Here is a 23527-nt window from a genome sequence, read left to right as displayed (position 1 = left end):
CCTTTCTGGACACCTATCCCCCTTCTGTTTGGTGTCATAATACCCTCCAACCAATCTAGGTCAAAATACACGTCATTCTTTCTGTCTCCCTGCCTTAAGCTGTTTGTACAACAGTAGTGATGTCGGCTGCCATTTACCATGCATTCACTTTGTGCTGGGAGCTAAGCTGTGTGCTTTACATACACTTTCTCTTTCCCTACCTTGTGAGGTTGATAATGTTATTCTCATTTTACAACCAAAGAAATGGAGTCTCAGAGAGGCTTGTGTGCCCAAGGACACACAGCTAGTGAATGGTGAGACCAGAATTGAAACCCCAGTGACTCCAGAGCCCGTACTCTTGCCCGGGAAACCACTCTTCCTGGAATGTTCTTGTACATCCCTGCTCATGGAAGTCCTACCTATCGTTCTGTTCAGAGCTGAGCTTTAATGCTCACTCTGCCCTGATTATCACAACTGGAAATCGTCCCTCTCTCTTCTATCTGCCTATAGCATTTAACAGGTGCTAGGTTTTCCCTGAAAAAATACTGCTCTGTGCTTGTAGCTGTTAATGCAGGTGGATTTCCCCTCCTGCCAGACTCTCTGCTTCTTTAGGAAAAGGTATAGATCTTGTCCAACTTTATAGCCTGCAAACTGCCCTGCATGGAGAATATATTTAATAAATATCTGACATAACATGCAAATGAACAAAGTTCTAGTTCCCTTAAAGAAAACATAATAATAGATAGGGACTGTGAAAGTGAAGTTGCTCAGTAGTGTCTGACTCCTTGCAACCCTATGGACTGTAGCCCACCAGGCTCCTCCAGCCATGGGATTTTCCAGGCAAGAATACTGGAGTGAGTAGCCATTTCTTTCTCCAGGGGATCTTCCCGACTTAGGTAGGGATCGAACTCAGGTCTTCCGCATTGCAAGCAGACTCTCTACCATCCGAGCCACTGTGTAATACTGAGTGCATGTTATATTCAGACACTGTGCCAACTGATTAATATAGAATAACTCTATTTCTCACAGCTTCTCGATGGAATAGATACTATTATTGTCCAAATTTTGCAACCAGGGAAACCAAGGATTAGAGAGTTTCTCATCCAGAGTCACTCCGAGCTAGAAGTAACAGAGCCAGGAATCAGATCCTAGTAGACTGACCCGAGAGCCTGAGCCTTTAACAACTGTGCTTAAGTACACCATTCTTTAATCCCTTTCCCAGTCAGGGAGCTGTTTGCAATCAATACAGGTACAACCAAGGGCGGCCTCATGCTAATGATGGGTCCCAGTGGTTGTATCTGGTACCAGCCACATGCTTTTTGGTGTTGTTCTGCTGATGTCCCTGAGTCCTCTCCCTGGGGCTCCCTACAATCAGTCACTGAACTGCTAAGGTGTCCTTTAGTTATTAATAAAAACTGATGCTCTCACCCATCCATCCCTCCTACCCTCAATATTCCTACTGATTTAGTCTTGAAGACCTTTAAGATGCCAAGGATGAGGGCCTGAGGATCTACTAGTAGAGGATCAGACGTCAAGCCATGCAGGAGGAACACTGCTCCCTCCTGGCAGCGCCAGCAGGAGCACATATGACAGGTCACACACAGTAGGTCAGCCCTTTGCAGGTGCACACGAATCACACCAGGATGTGAGAGAGCAGCTGCTCAAGCTAATGGGCTCATTCTCTCTTTCTAGGTGGTTTTATCAGTTTCAATGGCTCCTGGAGGGTCCAGGGGATCCTGGCCATGTCTCGATCGCTGGGGGATTATCCACTGAAAAACCTCAATGTGGTCATCCCAGACCCAGATATCCTGACCTTTGACCTGGACAAGCTCCAGCCCGAGTTCATGATCTTGGCATCAGATGGCCTCTGGGATGCTTTCAGCAACGAGGAAGCTGTTCGATTCATCAAGGACCGCTTGGATGAACCTCACTTTGGGGCCAAGAGCATCGTTTTACAGTCCTTTTACAGAGGCTGCCCTGACAATATAACAGTCATGGTGGTGAAGTTCAGGAATAGCAGCAAAACAGAAGAGCAGTGAACCCTTCGGGGTCTCAGCTGCCTTAGACTAAAGGACTTTCAACACACTGGTCTCTTTTAATGTAGTGAAAGGTGTGGGAGTTACAATTAGGATCATCCATCCCAGACATGGGGTTCCCCATCCCCAACTGTCTTAAGTCTATGTGCCGTGTGAACAGAGGGTGCTCTTGGCCAATGTAGTGGAGATGCTGGAAAATGGTTTCTTCGTGTTTTCCCAACTTTCATCCAATGTCCAAAATATATATAGCTGTAGAGTCACATGTATGAAGTGAAAGGCGTATGTGCCATATATTCTCCTTTGACAGTTGCTTTCAAGATCCCTTACAGGGCCCTCCAATCATCAGACCTTGTGTCCTCTCGCTGGAGCAATGAGCAGGGCAGGACTCCCAGGAATGCTGTGGGTAACTCATGAGTCAGAGCCAATGTGGCCATGCCCCTTGCTGAGAGGCAGAGCTGTCCCTAGGGTGCTTTGTCCTCCTAAGCCCAGTTTTTCTGCTCTGCAGCAGCCCAGAAACAGATTTGAAAATGGTTTATTATTCCACAGCTGTTCTTGAAGGCTGAGGGAAGTGGGGAGGAGGAGAACCACGTGCACCCCTGAAGTCACCTTCCCCCGCCTTCATTAGTTAAATAGACTTTGTATACCACCCAACCAGTCTTTGTGTGTTTATCCTAATCATGCATGGCCTTAACCTTTTGCTTACACCTTACCTAATGGAATAGGCAGCTGTTAAACTTTACCACCAGACACCGTGATTTTTTTACAGTACCAAGTGGAAAAAAGCAAATCGCAATACCGTAATTCCTTTTACCTTTAAGGATAGATGGGGAAATCACAGCCAAATAAGTCACAGCATCCCCTGGGAAGTTTGTTGCTTTGCATTGGGAGAGAAAGCCACTGAGGTTGCCTTCCTGACTTGAGTGCCAGCTGCCTAGTTTTGTGCATTTCTTTCTCTCCAAGTAGCTTTTGAGTGTCTCTCAAGTGTTGTTCTGAGAAGCAGCTGTATAGAACTGCATGTGTGCCCCCTGAAGCCATTCAGAGTCCCCAGCCTCCTGTTGGAATTCGGTAGTGAATTACTGGGATGTGCTTCTGCTAGATGGTGGAAAGGCAGCAGTCTTTAATGTTTGGTTGCAAACCATTGAGTTATTTTGGGGCCAGACCTGCTACTTTTCATTTCTTATCACCAATGTCACGTTTCCAGTCTCAGTATTTTATTATGGAAAATGCTGGGCCCAAACAGCCAAACAAGATTTTCACGGCATCCCCACCCAGTCTGTGTCTGAAAAACCAGGGCATCCACCTGGTTTTGTCCTTCCAGAGTGGGCATTTGTCTTTATGGCTTCTCCGAGGCCCCATTCGCTGACCACCTCCTCCCCTGCCTTCTTCAAATGTGGAAGGTCCTAGGAGAGAACTCGGGAGGATGCAAAGATCCCCTTGTGGCTGCCGAGGACTGTGATCTGTCTGGATCCCTCTGAGCTCTTAACCTTTCTTTAACTGAAAGAATAATGGTTTCCCAAGTGATGTACTTACTTTTGTAAACTAACATTGGAATCTACGATATTAGAATTAGAACCTTGGTTTTGGTTTTTTTAAGTGTAGCATGTTCCAGTACAAAATACCTGCCTCCATGGTAGACTGGAGTCTCTGCCTCTTGAAAGGCACAACGTTTGGACGTGTGTATTTGAGGTGGGGGTGGGGAGGGAGTTGTGGGAAACATGCTGGTTATGACCATTGATGGGATGGTCGGGCCAGGTGGCCTGAGTTTGGGGATTCGGGACATTCTGATTATGAAGTTACTGGAGCCCACCCTCTACCTGGAGTCCAGGAGTAACCAGTGTCAGCATGTTACAGTACATAGTTAATTTTCCCTTTTCTATTTTTAACTTAGCCCGGAATTCATAAATAACCATGGAAAGACCTTTTTAAGTTCTGTGATCATTGTTATTGTGTAAAATGAAAATGGTACTGTTTTGGTGAAGATGAAGAAGAAAAGCTACTAAATTAGCAAATCAGTGTTTCTCTGCCCTGTGAAATGTCTTAGTAGATGGTGCTGAGTGCAGGAGTGTGTGGCTTTCCCTCTGACTGAGGTTCACAAGGCGTCTTCTAAACTTTTCTTTGTAGAAATGAACCCATTCCTGACTTTAACCAAGTAGTGTGTGTATTTTTTACTGCCTCTTTTTCTCCCAGTTTGGCTTGTAGATTTTTGAAACAGGCAAAAATAGCTGCAGTTTGATGAATAGTTATGTCTCAAGTCAGGCTACTTTGTTCCCTTCCCCATTCTCCTGGAGCTTGATCGCTCTCTCTCTCTCTCTCTTTCTCTCTCAGCTGCCTCCAGCCTCTGGGGGTGGTCTGCAGACCTCACCCGGGGTGCCCTGTGGCTCTCCAGCCAGCCGCCCCATTTTCTAGGGACATGAAGGTTGAATCTAGTTAGGGAAACTGACTTGAGAAGTTTGCATGTGAAGCTTCCTGAAATAGCACTGCCAAAGCTTTGGAACCGTCACCCCAGCTTCCTAGCCCGAGTTCGCATTGCCAATAGCTCCCATGGTGCCAAATTTTGGAATGGTTTTATAGTCTTTAAGAAATGAAGCTGGGAACCAATGATCATGTGCTTATGACCCCCCAGCAAGATGCCAAGCCCAGGTCTTCATTAATGCACTGCTTTCCTGCTGCTCTAGTGGCAATTTGTACTCTTACAATGGCTCAGAATTTGGTGCGGGGGTGGGGGGTGGCGGGGAGGGGAGAAGTCACGGAAACTTTTTTTTTTAAGTCACTGTATTTGCAGATCTCTAGTGAAAGGAATAAATTAATACTTACATGGAAAATTCTGAAACTAGCTCCCAAGACCAGCATTTATTTTATGTGACCAACTTGCCCAAAGCACTTGACTCTGAGGTCACCATTCTAACACAGCATAACTGTACATGTTCCTGGTAACCAAGGCTACATTCTGTTCCTAGCCTTGGACTGAAGGCATTGGCCTCTAGCGTCTTGTCTATGTGGTAAGAGTATTACAGAGTGTTTTACAGAGTGAAGGAGCATATGAAAGTGAAAGTGTGAGTCACTCAGTTGGGTCCCACTCTTTGTGACCCCATGGACTGGAGCCTACCAGGCTCCTCTATCCATGGGATTCTTCAGGCAAGAGTACTGGAGTGGGGTGCCATTGCCTTCTCCAGAGATCTTCCTGACCCAGAAATCAAACTTGGGTTCCCTGCATTGCAGGCAGATTCGTTACCGTCTGAGCACCAGGGAGCCCATGCAATTTGGATATTTAAAATGGGCCTTATTACATACAACTGATGTGATTTCAACCCATGAACATTTTGTGCAGACAGGATTACGTGAGTGATGGCATCGCCAACCCTATCTGAAGTGGTTCTAGGAAGTTGATTACACAATTGAATTGGATCACTGGAATGTTCATCCATACATGAGGGATTCACAAAGGGAGTGATCACTTCTTCCTTTGCCAAGTATACTTTGATTTTCCTGACTTCCCCCCCGCTCCCCCCCCCGCCCCCCCAGCCGAATTGATGCTAGATCTAACTCTCTTGCAACTGGAAACACAGAAAGTTTAGAAAGGGCAACAGTTCATTGTACATTTGGAAGTACAGTAATCCATACTCTGGATAAGGTTTTATTTTCCAGTGATCTCAGAAAATTGTTTCCTTCTTTTGACCCAGTATGAGACTGATTTTGATGTTCATTAGCTCATCACACCAGCATTCCTGACCTAGCTCTGCAGAAATGATATGACCATTAGATACCATAAAGTAAAGTAAAATAAATTTGCTCAATCGTGTCCAACTCTTTGCAACCCCATGGACTGTAGCCTACCAGGCTCCTCTGTCCATGGGATTTTCCAGGCAAGAGTACTGGAGTAGGTTGTCATTTCCTTCTCCAGGGGATCTTCCCGACCCAGGGATCGAACCCGGGTCTCCCGCATTGCAGACAGACGCTTTACCGTCTGAGCCACCAGGGAAGCCCATTAGACTAGGGCCTTTTTAATTGCCCCTGGATTAACTCATTCACATCTAGACTTTGAAGCTAATTAGTTGAGCACTGCAGGAGTGTTCCCCCAGCATGTTCCACAGGACACAAGCTCCAAAGATACTCTTCCTCATATAGGGTTCCAGGGTCAAAAGAGTTTTGGAAAACATACTATCTTAGAAAGTTAGTACATTGAAGGTTCTAATTTAAATATCCTCTGAAGAAAGCTAAAAAAAAAAAAAAATACCACATATGTAGTTCTAGTGTTTTCCAGATTCATCTGACCATGGAAACTTTTTTGAGTAATACCTAATAACACTCCAAGAAGCCTGTGTTCCATAGGAACCACTTTGGGAAATTCTGCTATATGGAAATATTACTGTTTTCTCATTCAGTGACTCTTAGTGGTTGCAGCATAGTTTGCCATTTAGAAGCACTCATCCTTTCATGGAAGAGGCTGATTTGTTAATGAAAGCAGGATTAAGAAATAGTATGATTTACTTTGACCTTCAGCAGCCTCACATCAATAGTAGAAGCTCGGTGATCTTGCTTGAAACTCTAAACATGGGCTCCCTTCTTTTTGTATGAATAATAAGCAAAAACCTTGCTACAGCTAAGGATTTTTAAAATTTGTTCCAAGACCTTTTAGTTGCTTTTGTGAAGTTATCTTTGCTTTTCAGATAGAATCAAAATAAATACTTATATTTTATCACTATGTGAGAGTAAGAAAATCTATTTAAAATAATAGAAAAGGGAGGATAGCAGATTTGGTATTAATTCATTTTTTAAATTCTAACTAGACTTTTAAAAATTATGTATCCATTGTATAATAATGGAAATGTAAACGATTTACATTTACTTACTCTCTTTTCTTATTCATTCTAAAATCCTTATCCCATGTTGTCCCATCTTTCACGTTTTATATATATAATTAAGTTTGGCAAGTTATTTCTTGCCTAAAATGTAAGGCTTGACTATAGCTCCATAATTGTCACTCTCAGCCTGGGTAATATGTTCAGAAAGCTCTGAGAGAGAATCCACACCACAGAGGAAATAAAGCTAGTTGAAAACATGGTACAAAGTGAATTTACAGTAAAGTCATTATCTTAAAATTACAGCCAGTATTTAGGAATACACTCTCTCGTTGTTATCCAAAATAGCATAAAACTGAAAGTAAGACCACTTAGACTAGGTGGCAGATTGCACAGAGCAAGTGATTGTGAGGTTTCCATTATATACCTGATTCTAAAACTTGTTTTCTAGTATGTAAGTTTATTTGCTAATTCTTAATAATGTTGATGCTTTGTCCATTATTTTTTATTTTTACCACTGTTAAGCCGCAAACTGTTTAACCAAGGGTTGATTATGATCATGTTCATGTGTTTAGTAATAACCACACCTTCATTTGTACAATCACTTCAATAAATCCAAGTTAAGGACTTTGAAGAGAGCATGTAGTAACTGTTCATTTTAACAGATCATCACCGGCATTTGCACAATTCACAACTCCACCAAAAAAGATGTAAATTGATATAGCCTCTATGGAGAACAGTATGGAGATTCCTTTAAAAACTAAAAATAGGATTACCATATGACCCAGCAATCCAACTAGGCATATACCCAGAGAAAACCATACTTCAGAGAGATAGATGCACCCCAGTATTCACTACAGCACTGTATTCTATAACCAGGACATGGAAGCAACCTAAATGCCCATCAACAGAGGAACGGATTAAAAAAAGATGTGGTACATATATACACTGGAATATTAGCCATATAAAGGAAAGAAATTGTGTCATTTGCAGAGACATGGATGGCCCTAGAGCCTACCATACAAAGTGAGGTAAGTCAGAAAAACAAATATCATATTATATATATGGAATTTAGAAAAATGGTATAGATGTCCTTATTTGCAAAGCAGAAATAGACAGATGTAGAGAACAAACATATGGATACCAAGGTGGGGATGAGAGGTGGGATGAATTGGGAGACTGGGATTAACATATACATGCTATAAATAACTAATGAGAATCTACTGTATAGCACAGGGAACTCAGTTAAGATGACACATTTTGTGTGTATTTTACAATTAAAAAAAAAATGTTGAAAAGGAAAAAAAAATGAGACCAAAAAGCAAGTTGCAAAAATGTGGATTATATTTACAGATGTGGTTCTATTTACTCTGAGTGATGTTGCTCAGTTGTGTCCGACTCTTTGAGACCCCATGAACTGTAGCCTACCACTCTCCTCTGTCCATGGGGTTTTCCAGGCAAGAGTACTGGAGTGGGGTGCCATATCCTTCTCCAGAGAATCTTCCCAACCCAGGGATTGAACCCGGGTCTTCCGCATTGTAGGCACACGCTTTACCATCTAAGCTACCAGCTGCTAAGTCGCTTCAGTCGTGCCCAACTCTCTGCAACCCCAGAGACAGCAGCCACCAGGCTCCCCCATCCCTGGGATTCTCCAGGCAAGAACACTGGAGTGGGTTGCCATTTCCTTCTCCAGTGCATGAAAGTGAAAGTGAAGTAGCGACCCCATGGACTGCAGCCTATCAGGCTCCTCCATCCATGGGATTTTCCAGGCAAGAGTACTGGAGTGTTGCCATTGCCCTCTCCGGAGCTACCAGGGAAGTCCCTATTTACTCTAAAAGTCCTATAATCTGGCATTAACTATCACAGAAATCCCCTCTGACATTTGCTGAATCCAAATTAATCTCAAAACCTCTAAGGACCAGAGTCCCTAGCTTTGAGCACAGCCCTACTGTGAGGGCTTCAATGGCGGATTGTGGTGGGGGGAGGGTTAGGAGGCAGGGCAGTCTGCCTGGGTCACTTCTTCATAGGAAAGGGACCATGTTTCAGCCACATTCTCCCATTACCTTTTGTCATAAAGAAGTTCAGAGGTTAAATGTGAGGCCATGCAGTATCTCAACATATTTCTATATTAATTAGACAAGGCATAATTTTAAATGTGCTCATGCAGAAACAAAGGTAGAAGTAATAGTCAAGGAACTAGGAGAAAAAAAACCTTGAGAGTAATCAGACATTCAGTTCAGTCACTCAGTCGTGTCTGACTCTGCAACCCCATGAACCGCAGCATACCAGGCCTCCCTGTCCAACTCCCAGAGTCCACCCAAACCCATGTCCATTGAGTCGGTGATGCCATCCAACCATCTCATCCTCTGTTGTCCCCTTCTCCTCTCACCCTCAATCTTTCCCAGCATCAGGGTCTTTTCAAGTGAGTCAGCTCCTCGCATCAGGTGGCCAAAGTATTGGAGTTTCAGCTTCAACATCAGTCCTGACAGTGAACACCCAGGACTCATCTCCTTTAGGGTGGACTGATTGGATCTCCTTGCAGTCCAAGGGACTCTCAAGAGTCTTCTCCAACACCACAGTTCAAAAGCAGCAATTCTTGGGTGCTCAGCTTTCTTTATAGTCCAACTTTCACATCCATACATGACCACTGGGAAAACCATAGCCTTGACTAGATGGACCTTTGTTGGCAAAGTAATGTCTCTGCTTTTTAATATGCTGTCTATGTTGATCATAACTTTCCCTCCAAGGAGTAAGCATCTTTTAATTTCATGGCTGCAATCACCATCTGCAGTGATTTTGGAGCCCAGAAAAATAAAGTCAGGCACTGTTTCCGTTTCCCCATCTATTTGCCATGAAGTGATGGGACCAGATGCCATGAACTTAGTTTTCTGAATGTTGAGGTTTAAACCAACTTTTCCACTCTCCTCTTTCATTTTCATCAAGAGGCTTTTTAGTTCCTCTTCACTTTCTGCCGTAAGGGTGGTGTCATCTGCATATCTGAGGTTATTGATATTTCTCCTGGCAATCTTGATTCCAGCTTGTACTTCCTCCAGCCCAGCGTTTCTCATGATGTACTCTGCATAGAAGTTAAATAAGTAGGGTGACAATATACAGCCTTGACATACTCCTTTTCCTATTTGGAACCAGTCCGTTGTTCCATGTCCAGTTCTAACTGTTGCTTCCTGATCTGCATACAGATTTCTCAGGAGGCAGGTCAGGTGGTCTGGTATTCCCATCTCTTTCAGAATTTTCCACAGTTTATTGTGATCCACACAGTCAAAGGCTTTGGCTAGTCAATAAAGCAGAAATAGATGTTTTTCTGGAACTCTCTTGCTTTTTCAACATGAATAATGTAAAAAGTTGGTTATCAGAAATTTGGACGGTTAGAATTTTACTTGCATATGTTGTATTTAATAGCAGTTGTTGACCCCTGCACAGAGACCCACGTGCTCAGTTGTATATGACTCTCTGTGACCCCATGGACTATAGCCCACCAGACTCCTGTCCATGGAGTCTTGTAGGCAAGAATAGTAGAGTGGGTTGCTGTTTCCTATGCTAGGGGATCTTCCTGCCCCAGGGATCCAACCTGCGTCTCCTGCACTGGCAGGCATCTTCTTTACCACTGTGCTGCCTGGTACGCCCATGCACGTAGACCTGAGAAAGCAGGTTTTCTCACTTTTCACTCACTCAAATTCAAGGCTTCCCATTTACAGTACTGGTTAAAGCTTTGCTTACATGTTAATAAATACAATTCTAAATCTTCTTTTTGTATGACTGATGGCCTAGGTAGAGTAATACATAAGGAAAATATAGCTTGAGGCATTTTTTTAATTTTAAAAAGTGAAAAATTAATTTCCAATGAGATCAAAGTCAGAATGTAAAGAAGAGCATTTTCAACAAAGTATTTAAGACAAAACCGAAGAAAAATAAAATATTTTCAATTAAGGAGACATTATATTTTATTAACATCATGAATCATTCTAATATTTGTGCTCTTTCTGAAGTTAAGTAAATAACATTGAAGTAAAAATGAATCCTGAGTTATTTGTAAAGTTAGTAAAATTACCACCCTTGTTCCATTCTTTGCCAGTGAAAACAGATACATATGGTATTATTTACTGCTCTCCTAAGCCACTTTCACTGTCCTAAGTACTGTTTGCTTTCCAAATGCTGCTGCTGCTGCTGCTAAGTCGCTTCAGTCGTGTCCGACTCTGACCCCATAGACAGCAGCCCACCAGACTCCCCCGTCCCTGGGATTCTCCAGGCAAGAACACTGGAGTGGGTTGCCATTTCCTTCTCCAATGCATGAAAGTGAAAAGTGAAAGTGAAGTGGCTCAGTCGTGTCTGACTCCTAGCAACCCCATGGACTGCAGCCTACCAGGCTCCTCCATCCATGGGATTTTCCAGGCAAAAGTACTGGAGTGGTGTGCCATCGCCTTCTCCATTCCAAATGCTAGACATTGTTTACCCTGAATCCTAAGAATTTGTGCATTTCAAGGAGGGAATACTCCTTTCTAGATTTTTTTTTTTCAAATAGTAAGAGACACTAAATGATAGACCTTATATTTTAGGGTGTCTCAGTAAAACTGAAGTCAGATAAAGTCGCTCACAGCTACATCTGGGGGTGAGTTCTAAATTTGATAATTTTTCAAACACCAACATGAATGCCAGTGAGTATTCAATTTAAAACTGACCATTTCACAAAGACAAAGCACAGGGTTATTTAATGTTCCTGCTTCCTAGAGACTTTTTCATATAATTACAAAGGTCACGTTTGCTCATATAATTTTTTTTAAATCGTATAGAAATGATGTATTAGACATCTCCAACTAAAGAGAATGGTATCTCCTGTGCACATTTGATATCCCCATCTGTCTCCCAGTGTATGCAGAGAAAAACAGTGACTGCTTAGTGTAATAATGAAAAGATATAAATCCTGCCATGGGGGAAAACTATAACCATGGGACTTTAAGCAAGAATACTCCCCCTATTCAGGTTCCAAGACTATAAGCGTCTATGTATTTTTCATCTTGATTACCCTTTATCTCAAGCATATATTCAGAAAAATGAAGTAGTAAATAAAGAATGGGAGAAGATCCAATAATTTTTGCTCCTCTTTTAGAAAGCAGTTTGCTTTTTTAACATTTTATCAGAAATACACGTTCACATTGGAACACTGACACCTACAGCGTTATATTCGGTTTACTCTTTCAATTCCTAGAGCCAGTGGCTTTGCTTTATAGCACTCACACAATTTCAGTTCAGATTATAAAGAGTTGAAATTTGTTTTGCAATGCTTCAACATTCCTTTGGTCAGCCAGGAAAAAGGAAACAAAAGCAATAGAAGACATTTTAGAGTTCAAAAGAATAATTATTCTAACAAGCCTGAAAAACAGTAGTGAAACAGTTCGTTCCAAAACACCCCAATGTGAATTATGCTCACATACATAATTCTATATACCAAATACATAAGTTTTTAAATATATAAATATATATACACACACATATAAGCATCATTGGATTCATAAAACACTGATCTACATTAGATTTAGTTGAGAAAGCCACTATTTTTGCTGTAAATAAACCTGCTTGTATATTCTTTCCATTACTATTATGACCTTTTTGAGCACCTACCAAGTACAGATAGCCTAAGGGAGTGTATCCAGAGGTGAGCACTCAGGCATCGTTCCTGCCTTGTCACTTTCAAGCCTATGGAGGCTTCATGGGTATTGCAATGCTCAGTATTGGCTGAATGGGGTAAAAACACATCTTTCAAGATTTTTCTCCAGTGACTTAGTTGGGTAAGGACAAGGCAGAATTAGAGTCATTCTTTATTACACTTAACAAACAGCAAATGGTAACAGACTGGGAATATCTTGCCACCACCCAAGCAAATTGCACAGATAATTACTCCACATTAGATCATCTCGTTTCCCAAGGATGGAGTGGGGAGGTGAGACAGGGAGCTTCTGGGGAGCGGGCATGGGTAGGGCTGTCCCACTGAGGAATAACCACTGGTACAATAGCCATACAAGGGCTCAGCAGGAGATGCAAGCCAGGGATCTCCCTACAGGGTCCTCTGGAGGAAAGAGAGAATTACCGCAAAGGCAGACAGGAAACACCTCTCCACGACCTGTTTTTATTTTTATTCCCAAGAGGCTATGTCCCAGCTTCATGTCCCAGATGAGAACCCATAACTGAGTTTTTATCATCAGTATTCCTTGATAAATGAGCAAATTTATTATATAGAAAAGTAACACATTTCAGAAATACAATTATGTCTTGATCTTAAATGTGAAGACTAAGTGTAAGATTTTGTTTTTAATCATAAATTTGGTATCCATAGTTACTTTAGATATTCCAGAATCTAAGCATGGGATTTAAGTTTTATATTTTGAATAACAACAGTATCTATTTTCTGCACAGTAAAGCAGAACTGAATACAAGACTTTTATTTTTAACCACGGAGGCCATCCCTTCTTTCTAAATTCTTTGCTTGGTCATCTTCCCTAGACATCTCTTTCTGTTTATGCCAAATGCTTCTTGATCCAAGTAATATTAGCTGTTGCCAAATTACATTAGAATCCTATTGAATTAAAATAATAGAGAGTAAGTAAGAGATTGGGAATATCTCATTGTGGTCAGCAGTGGAATTTTTGTTGTTTTTAATCAAGAGAATATACAAAAGGAAATGCAAATTAAATGAAACCAATTTCTGATTTGCTAAAATTAAAACCATAGGGGGAGTCCAGTTATAAAGAAAGGAAAGGAGGGTTGGATGGAGTAAGAAAAAAAACTCACATAACTGACAAGTATTTTTCATGAACTATATATCTCAAAAGCTCTGCCCTTGTTCCCTGCTAAAGTTTGAAACAGGACTTTGCAAATGCATTTACTATTCCCATTTCAACTTCAAGAAAAATTCTCCATCAGTGTTTTCTTGCTATTTTAAAAATCATAAGATGTTATGGGTTTATAAAAAGGTAGCAGGATATATTCAACAATGCTTTCTTTTAGGAACCTTCCAACTGTATTTTAATAATTAAATCACAGATCAAAATGACTGCTCAAATCAATCAGACTTTCTGGTAAGTTAGTCCCTGAAAACTGTCCATAAAACACAACAAAACCTTGGCAAAACCTCATTGCTCTTGGTACTCTTCAGAGGTTTTTATATCTACTAGTCTATGTTTGTCTCTAAGAGACATTTGAAATAAAGCTAAAATGTCAGTTTGGTGCTGAGTTTGGAGTACATGGGAGTGCGCAGTCACTTAAGATGCATGGCATGTCATTCAGGTCCCTTGGACGTGTCCTAGAGGTAGATTTAGCCTTGTAGAGACTAATGTGTTCATGCAATCACTGATTCTGTGTTGTATACCAAATGAACAGCTAAAAAATACACCCTTGATGACCAGATTAAAGCAAGAGTAAACACATTAAAGCTATTGGACTTTACAAATGAGACTGCTGCTCTTTTTCTTTTGGTTAAACACATTTTACATTCTGATGCGTATCCTGGAATTTTCTAATTTCTCAATGCTTCTGGGTTGGAGTGACCGTTAAGTTGGGATTCCACATAGAAAAAAGAAAAAACAGTTCGTGGCCTGAGGATAAGATAAAAACATAACAGAAGCAAGAAATAGGAGGTATCGAGAATTTGGGTGCTTTCATTTGGAACAGGAATAAGCCTATCTTCGACTCAAAATGAGATAACTTTAAAAAATGTATGCAATAAAAATTGTTTAGGGTTAACACAACTTTCACCCAGCATTATACCACAATAACAGAGTATATAACTGGTATTAGGTGATAAAGTTAGATTAGCTATACACATATGTAAACTTCAGCAACATGACATGTCACACTTCTGGGAAAACTGTTCAGTAGAGAATATCCATCTGTAAAGGTTTTCACAAGATGCAGGAAGGAACAGTGTGGAATTTAGAGATGAATAAATATATACACACACCCATGCACACCTGTAATACTATGATTACGTGAAATGCTTAGATGTGAACAGCACCTGAAACTTGGAAGAACAACAATAAAAGTTAATCACCAGATTACTAAATTTGTAATTGGGTATAACAAAGCAGGAAAAAAAATGTGGCTTTGGATTATTTTTATCCTTTTCATTAAAAATAATATTTGATAGCCAGATTAGAACATGCAGTCTGCAAAGTCTTGTCTTCCACTCCTTTCTCTGGATAGAAAGTTTATAACATAATATGAAGGATGTGATTAGAGATTCTGGGACAGGCATTTGTTATCTGGATTAGAGTAAGAACTATGGACGTTTCCAGCATCAACCACAGATCGAAGGAAATAGGAATCAAGAATTACAAAACCCCACCCTCACTTCAGTGATTGGTTATATTCTCTCTCTTTTCTTCCATTTTTAGAAATACAGTGGTGACAATCTATTCAGATTTTTGAGGTAACAGCTACAGATCCTGGTAGTTTAAGCAGAAAGGGGACTTTAAGGATTTTAGTGGTGCCTCATGGAATCCAGGTAGCTCAAACATTAAAGAATCTGCCCTCAATGAGGGAGACCTGGGATCTTCCCTAGGTTGGGAAGATCCTCTGGAGAAGGGCATGGCAACCTACTCCAATATTTTTGCCTGGAGAATTTCATGGACAGAGGAGCCTGGTGGGCTACAGTCCATGCAGTCGCAGAGTTGGACACGACTGAGCGACTAACACTTTCACTTTCATGGAATTCAGTGAGGCCTAGGGAACAATTCACACTCAAGACAAAACTTTCAAGGAGTCTCCGGGGGCTTCTTCTTCCAGCTCTCACAGGTTAACTGGTATTGCACTAGGCCATCCACAGTAAACAGTAAACTGTGAAACTGGATAAACTGCGCTAAGCAACTGTGTTCAGACACTGGGCAACCCTGGACTATAGGGAGTGCAAGATAGCATCCTTGGGCGAAGCAGTCACAAGTTCATGATCACCTCAGTTCTCTGTGAGCAGACACTTTTCTGACTGTGGCACAGCAACCTGGAGTACAAGCAGAGATAGACTGAAGTGAAGATAAAGGATGTGGATGGAGTCTATGGAGAGCTTATCAGAGGGGGAGCCTTGGAAGTCTACATGTGGGCCCCTCATGAGCCCTTAGCTGAGGGATCACTGGATGTGCACAGGGGCCAGAATCCAAGACTCAGCCACAAGTGGCTGCTGTGGGGCTGAGAGTGGAATAGAGACACTGTAAATGAGTGTTGTGGCGAATATCAAGTTCTGGCCAAAACAGAGTGGAGGGACATCACACTTAGGCTGTGTATTAGAAGTAAGGACCACTCTCTCAAAGAAGGCCCGTTTCAGATCTAGCCTGCTGCTGCTGCTAAGTCGCTTCAGTCGTGTCCGACTCTATGCGACCCATAAGACAGCACCCCACCAGGCTCCGCCGTCCCTGGAATTCTCCTGGCAAGAACACTGGAGTGGGTTGCCATTTCCTTCTCCAATGCATGAGAGTGAAAAGTGAAAGTGAAGTCGCTCAGTCGTGTCCAACTCCTAGCAACCCCATGGACTGCAGCCTACCAGGCTCCTCTGTCCATGGGATTTTCCAGGCAACAGTACTGCAGTGGGTTGCCATTACCTTCTCCAGACCTAACTGAGCCTAAATTCAAGTGTTGACAAGATCCGCAAGAAAAAATGGGGAAGCTGAGTAACAACTAACTGAAGGGTCTTGGGAACACCTCAGGCTTTTACAGACTTGCTGAGACAAACTATAACATGTACTCCCTGCTACTTCCATCCAAAAAAAAAAAAAAAAAACCCACTTAAAAAAAGATCAAGACTATGACTAGATAGTAACTGAACTATTTACTAGAACAAAAATCAAACATCAAAAATCTTCAGGGAAAAACAGTAGAATCCAGAATATTTACAGATTTTCAACATAACACTCACTTTGCCTAGTACAATATAAACCTGAGAAACTATTAGACATGCAAAGAAACAGGAAAATGTTAACGACAGTCAAGAAAAAAACAGCTGCTGATGGTATTCAACTCGGAGAAGCCCAGATATTGATCTTGGTAGATTTTATAGCAGCAACAATAAATATGATCAAAGAATTTAAGGCCACTATGGTCTTAATAAGAAAACAGATAAAATAGAGAAGTGGAAAATAAAAAATAAGAATTCTAGTACAGTTAAGTAATAAACTGGAATGAGAATTTCACTGAACTGGCTTAACAGAACTTGGAGATGGCAAAGGAGTGAGTAAATTTGATCAATACAAATTACCTGATCTGAAGAAAAGAAGAAAAAAGATTAAAGGAAAATTAATGGAACACATTTTACAAAGACATGTAGGAGACCATAAAACAGTATGAGTTATATGTTACTCAAATACCAGAAAGAGTCAAGAGTGAGGATGGGACAGAAAAATAACTGAAGAAATAGTGACCATGAATTCTCAAATTTTATGAAAAACATCAATGTATGAAACAAGCAAGATCAGCAAACCACAATGAAGCAAAATACAAATAAAGCACAACCCACAAAGAATTATCTGACTCAAAATGTCAGTAGTACCAAGGTTGAGAAGCCTAGCTCTAAAGCAATCAATTAAAAAATTAATTTCAAAAATAAGAATGAACAATAGCTAAGGCAGCAATCAAGGAAATTAAATGATAAGCTAGTGATTACTCACTTAACTCAAAAGAAGGCAAGAAAGGGTCCAGGGTCCACAGAGGTGCAAAGTAGAAAGTACACTTAAAACCAATCATAAAAATCATATTAAATAAAAATGGACTAAACACTCGCTAATGTGGAAAGTCTTTTTTTTTAAATGCTGCTGATATTTAAAAACTAGATATTTGCATGGGAAATGAATTTCAAATGCTTTCTCACTCACTCTGAATAAAAATTTAAATTGGAGATGGATCATAGACCTAAATGTAAATCCTAAAACTATAAAACTTCTGGAGGAAAACATAGGAGAAGATCTCCCTCACTTTGGAGTAGGTAAAGGTTTCTTGGGTGAGGCACAAAAAGCATAAACCATAAAAGAAAAACTGTGTAGAAATACACAATTGTCCAAACACTTTTGAGAACTATTTGGCATTTCATAGAAAACCCTGGTTGCTCAGTGGTAAAGAATCCGCCAGTCCAGGTTCGATGCAGGGTACTGGATGCTTGGGGCTGGTGCACTGGGACGACCCAGAGGGATGGTATGGGGAGGGAAGAGGGAGGAGGGTTCAGGATGGGGAACACATGTATACCTGTGGCAGATTCATTTCGATATTTGGCAAAACCAATACAATATTGTAAAGTTTAAAAATAAAATAAAATAAAAAGAATCCACCTGCAGTGGAGGAGACTTGGGTTCGATGACTAGGTCAGGAAGATCCCCTGGAGGAGGGCATGGCAACCCACTCCAGTATTCTTGCTGGGAAAATCCCATAAAAAAAGGAGCCTGGCTGGCTATGGTCCATGGAGTCGCAGAGTCAAACACGACTGAAGTGACAAAGCATGCATGCACCCTGCTGCTGCTGCTGCTAAGTCACTTCAGTCGTGTCCGACTCTGTGTGACCCCACAGATGGCAGCCCACTAGGCTCCTCTGTCCCTGGGATTCTCCAGGCAAGAACACTGGAGTGCGTTGTCATTGCCTTCTCCACGCATGCACCCTATGACCCTGCAATTCCATTCCTAGGTGTTTACAGAGGGAAATGAAAATATAAATATACAAAAAATCTAATACAAAGATCTTTATAGCAGTCATTCATAATCTCTGCAAACTAGAAACAACCCATATGGATAGCCAAATTGCCATTCACTCATGTAAAGGAATAATACTCAACAATTGAAAGAAATTTCTGACACACAAAACATGGATTAATGTCAAGCACATTATGTTTAATCAAAGAACCAAGACTTCAAATAATACATACTGCATGAATACATTTATATGAAATCCCAAATAGGCAAGACTAAATCTATAGTGAAAGAGACCAGGAAGTGGTTGCTCTATAGTGGGGGTGGCATAGGAGTAGGGATTAGAAAGTGGCATTAGAAACCTTTCTGGGATGATGTAAGTGTTCTATATCTTGTTTTAGGTGATGGCTGTACAGATGTATAAAACTGTCTAAAGTTATTGAACTGAGCCCTTAAGTTCTGTACATTTTATTGTATGTTAATTGTACCACTATAAAAACTTTCATTGACAATAGCATCAAAATATATAAAATACTTAGGAATAAATCTAATGAAATATATGCAAGATTGTAACATTTTTACCAACTTCAGAATATTGCTGAGAAAAATTAAAGGAAATCTGAATAAATGGAGAGATAGAACACATTCATAAACTGGTGGACTCGATAGTATGAAAATATCCTTTCCCCCCATTTTTTATACTTAATACAATTCTAATCAAAAGCCTGGAAAACTCTTTAATAGAAACTGACAAGCTGATTCCAAACTTTTCATGAAAATTCAAAGGTCATACAATAGCCAAAAACAACATTGTGAAAGTTGGAGGATCTATATTATCAGATCTTAAGACCTAGCAGACTTCCCTGGTGGTCCAGTGGTTAAGAATCTGTCTACCAATGCAAGAGACACAAGTTCAAACCCTGGTCCGGGAAGACCAGGAGCATAAAAAATACCAAGGGGCAACCAGATCATGGCATCCAGTCCCATCACTTCATGGCAAATAGGTAGGGAAACAAAGGAAACAGTGAGAGGCTATTTTGGGGAGCTCCAAAATCACTGCAGATGGTGATTGCAGCCATGAAATTAAAAGATGCTTGCTCCTTGGGAGAAAAGCTATGAGCAACATGCTGCTGCTGCTGCTGCTAAGTCGCTTCAGTAGTGTCCGACTCTGTGTGACCCCATAGACGGCAGCCCACTGGACTCCACCGTCCCTGGGATTCTCCGGGCAAATGAGCAACCTAGACAGCATATTAAAAAGCAGAGACACTACCTTGCCAGCAAAGGTCCGCCTAGTCAAAGCTATGGTTTTTCCAGTAGTCATGTATGGATGTGAGAGTTGGACTCTAAAGAAAGCTGAGCACCGAAGAATTGATGCTTTTGAACTGTGGTGTTGGAGAAGACTATTGTGAGTCCCTCGGATGCAAGGAGATCAAACCAGTCAACCCTCAACTAAATCAGTCCTGAATATTCATTGGAAGGACTGATGCTGAAGCTGAAATTCCAATACTTTGGCCACCTGATGTGAAGAACCGACTCATTGGAAAAGACCCTGATGGTGGGAAAGATTAAAGGCAGGAGGAAAAGGGGATGACAGAGGATGAGATGGTTGGATGGCATCACTGACTCAATGGACATGAGTTTGAGCAAGCTCCAGGAGTTGGTGATGGACAGGGAAGCCTGGTTCCATGGGGTCGCAAAGAGTTGGACATGGCTGAGTGACTGAACTGAAGAAGGGGCAACTAAGCCTCAGTGAGCCGCAACTACCGAGCCCATGCACAGCAACTACTGAAGCCACTGTGCCCTGGAGCCCGTGCTCCAGTTCCACAATGGGAGAAGCCACCATAGTGAGAAACCCAAGCACCACAACTAGAGAGTAACCTTGCTCACCGCAACTAGAGAAAACAGCAATGGAGACCCAACAAAGCCAAAAAAATTTTAATTAAAAAAAATAATAAAAACCTTAGTATACGGCCAGAGTAATCAAGATAGTATGGCAGTGATGGAAAAGCAGATTTACAGAGCTATGGAATAGAATTAGAGTTCAGGGGGAAAAAAGTCAATATACATATCTCCCCATTCATTTTCCCCTCATTCCTCTGCAAAGAACACACTACGTGCTTCCAATCTCTGTCTTCCTGCTGGCAATCTTTCTAGACTCTGGCCCTGGGGGCAGCAGCCACGTCTTCTCCATTGTGCCCTCCACTGTTTACAATCATTCTTTAGAATCAAATGGTGATTTAATGAAATTTCCCAGGTACTAAGTACCTACTTCCTGTGGGGTCCTTCCCATCTCCTGCTGCTAAGTCGCTTCAGTCGTGTCTGACTCTGTGTGACCCCCATAGACAGCAGCCCACCAGGCTCCCCCGTCCCTGGGATTCTCCAGGCAAGAACACTGGAGTGGGTTGCCACTTCCTTCTCCAATGCATGAAAGTGAAAAGTGAAAGTGAAGTCGCTCTTTTGTGTCTGACTCTTAGCGACCGCATGGACTGCAGCCTACCAGGCTCCTCTGTCCATGGGATTTTCCAGGCAAGAGTACTGGAGTGGGGTGCCATTGCCTTCTCCGTCCCATCTCCTACTTCAGTGAATTCTTGCGGAAGCACTACATGCCAGACACAATTATTACCTCCCTGGTGCATTAAGGCAAATGAGGCTCAGAGAGAAGGTAACCTAGCTAGTAAGAGGTGGCACTAAGATTTGAACTCAGGTCTGTACGACTCCAAAGCTGACACTGGTATTTCTCTCAGAGGAGACTTTTCAAGTCCAGACCCTGTTTATTCTCCACTTCCAGCGTCCTTACCAAAGGACTCTCCAGCTTCTTTTACTTCCTTTAAGGTTGGGAATTCACTCTTTCCTGAAGCAGCCTTCTCTCTCTCTGGTTTTCTCTGGTCCTGCACTAAAATCTCTCTCCCTGCTAACACCCCCTACTATCTTGGTCCTGCTTTCCAGAGTCACTCTGGCTGTTTTCTCTGCACAAGGCTTTCTCTTCTCCAGGTTGATGGCCCAAGCATCTTTAAATCATCATCTGACTCTGAAGAGAATGAGAACTATTAATACTATCCCTCTTTATAGATGAGGAAATAGAGACCCAGAAAAAGCAAAGTACACTCCAGGTAAAGTGCTGAGATGAAGGCAGATGGGCCAACATGGGCCTAGGGTACCTGAGAAATAAAGGACAGGGTGGAAGAAGACTGGTGTGCGAGGTGCAGGGTGGAGGTTGGGGGTGGGGAGTGGGCAGTGCTGGGCTTCATTTGCAGTTTGAAACCAAACCCCTGAAGCTGTTGACTTCCAAATGTCAAATTTACCCTTTTGCCCTCCTGCCTACCTGGGATGGGAGAGCCTGGTGGGCTGCAGTCTATGGGGTCACACAGAGTCGGACACGACTGACGCGACTTAGCAGCAGCAGCAGCCACCTGGTACAGACACCAGCCTGGGGTTGGCATCCATAGGAAGCCTTGCTGCCTCCTGTGAGGTCTGGTGGAAGTGAAGCCCTCAGAGTTGCAGGTCCACCAGCCCTGCCTTAGGTCAGCCATGGAAAGGGGACTGGCCCTGGCAAAGGGCTTATCTGAATGTCGGCCTTTTTTGTTTCTGTAAACTACTGCCCTTCCACTAGCTGAAGACCTCAGCTCTGGAGCTTTCCCCAGGGATTATAGTCTTAGCCTCACTGACAATCCACCGAGAGTTCAGTGTAAACTGTGGGCTTTGTGTGATAATGATGTGTCACTGTGATGACAGCCAGTGTAATACATGGACTGTTCTGGTGGAGAATGTTCCTGGTCGGGGAGAGTGTGTGTTTGTGGGGGCAGAGAGTATATGGAAATCTCTATACTTTCTTTTCAGTTTTTCTGTGAAACTAAGACTGCTCTTAAAAAATGAAATTTATTATTATTTTTTAATAGCTTTATTTTCTTGGGCTCCAAAATCACTGTGGATGGTGACAGCAGCCATGAAATTAAAAAGATACTTGGTCCTTGGAAGAAAAGCTATGACAAACCTAGACAGTATATCAAAAAATAGAGACATTACTTTGCCGAAAAAGGTCCGTATAGTCAAAGCTATGGTTTTTCCAGTAGTCATGTATGGATGTGAGAGTTGGACCATAAAGAAGGCTGAGTGTTCCAGAATTGATGCTTTCGAGCTGTGGTGCTGGAGAAGACCCTTGAGAGTCCCTTGGACAGCAAGGAGATCAGACCAATCAATCCTAAAGGAAATCAACCCTGAATATTCATTGGAAGGGCTGATGCTGTAGTTGAAACTACAATACTTTGGCCACCTGATGTGAAGAACTGACTCATTTAGAAAAGACTCTGATGCTGAGAAATATTGAAGGCAGGAGGAGAAGGGGACGATGGAGGATGAGATGGTTGAATGGCATCATCAACTCAGTGGATATGAGTTTGAGCAAACTCTGGGAGATGGTGAAGGACAGGGAAGCCTGGCGTGCTGCAGTCCATGGGGTCACAAAGAGCTGACATGACTTAGTGACTGAACAACAAATATCAAAATTTCCCAGATTTATATCTCCTTAGTTGAAGACAATGCTCAGACTTAGATTGCTTAGCCTTAATTCTAAATTCTTTGAGAGGAACTGCAATTGCCCAATAATGTCAAGCTGACCATTGGGCTGTCTCCAGGGAGCTGGGATCTTAGGACTGGGGGAATCCTCATGGCTTGAGTCACACTGTACTGACCATGCAGATGGAGTTAGTGGATAAGACATTTCTCAGAAGTAGAAATTCTCCAGGAGGTTGTTCAACAGACAAAATAATAACTGCCTGTCCATTTGCTTTTGAATTTAAGAGAAATAAAATTTTTAATTTTTACATATATAATGCTTTTTAAAATTTTACTTCATTTTTATGTTAAGGTTCACTAAAGGAAAGAGAAACAAAATGTGCAGAAATTTTTAAAGATTCATAAAAAAAGAGATTCAATAACAAAAATGAGGTTGTTACTTTCCTCCTCCTCATAGTCATTGACCTAAGAGACAGGTTTGATTATCACTTGACCTTTTGAACACCAAGTTAATCATTTATGGTTTCTCAAGAGT

General features: G+C 41.7%; 1 protein-coding gene across 4 annotated transcripts in view; it reads left to right on the top strand.

Moving 5' to 3' along the window:
• The window catches only part of PPM1L (protein phosphatase, Mg2+/Mn2+ dependent 1L), a 327343-nt gene extending 319891 nt beyond the window's left edge, over positions 1 to 7452 (top strand). For all 4 annotated transcript variants that reach the window (XM_061417113.1, XM_061417121.1, XM_061417130.1 and 1 more), the window contains one exon: positions 1672 to 7452. In XM_061417113.1, the coding sequence (XP_061273097.1) occupies positions 1672 to 2018 (347 nt within the window). In that variant the 3' untranslated portion in view covers positions 2019 to 7452. The remainder of the gene's footprint in view (positions 1 to 1671) is intronic.
• Positions 7453 to 23527: the final 16075 nt, after the last annotated feature.

The sequence above is a fragment of the Bos javanicus genome, chromosome 1 (assembly GCF_032452875.1).
Source record: "Bos javanicus breed banteng chromosome 1, ARS-OSU_banteng_1.0, whole genome shotgun sequence".
Taxonomy (NCBI): domain Eukaryota; kingdom Metazoa; phylum Chordata; class Mammalia; order Artiodactyla; family Bovidae; genus Bos; species Bos javanicus.
Note: the sequence above shows the minus strand (reverse complement) of the source record. Positions and strands in the feature narration are given on the sequence as shown.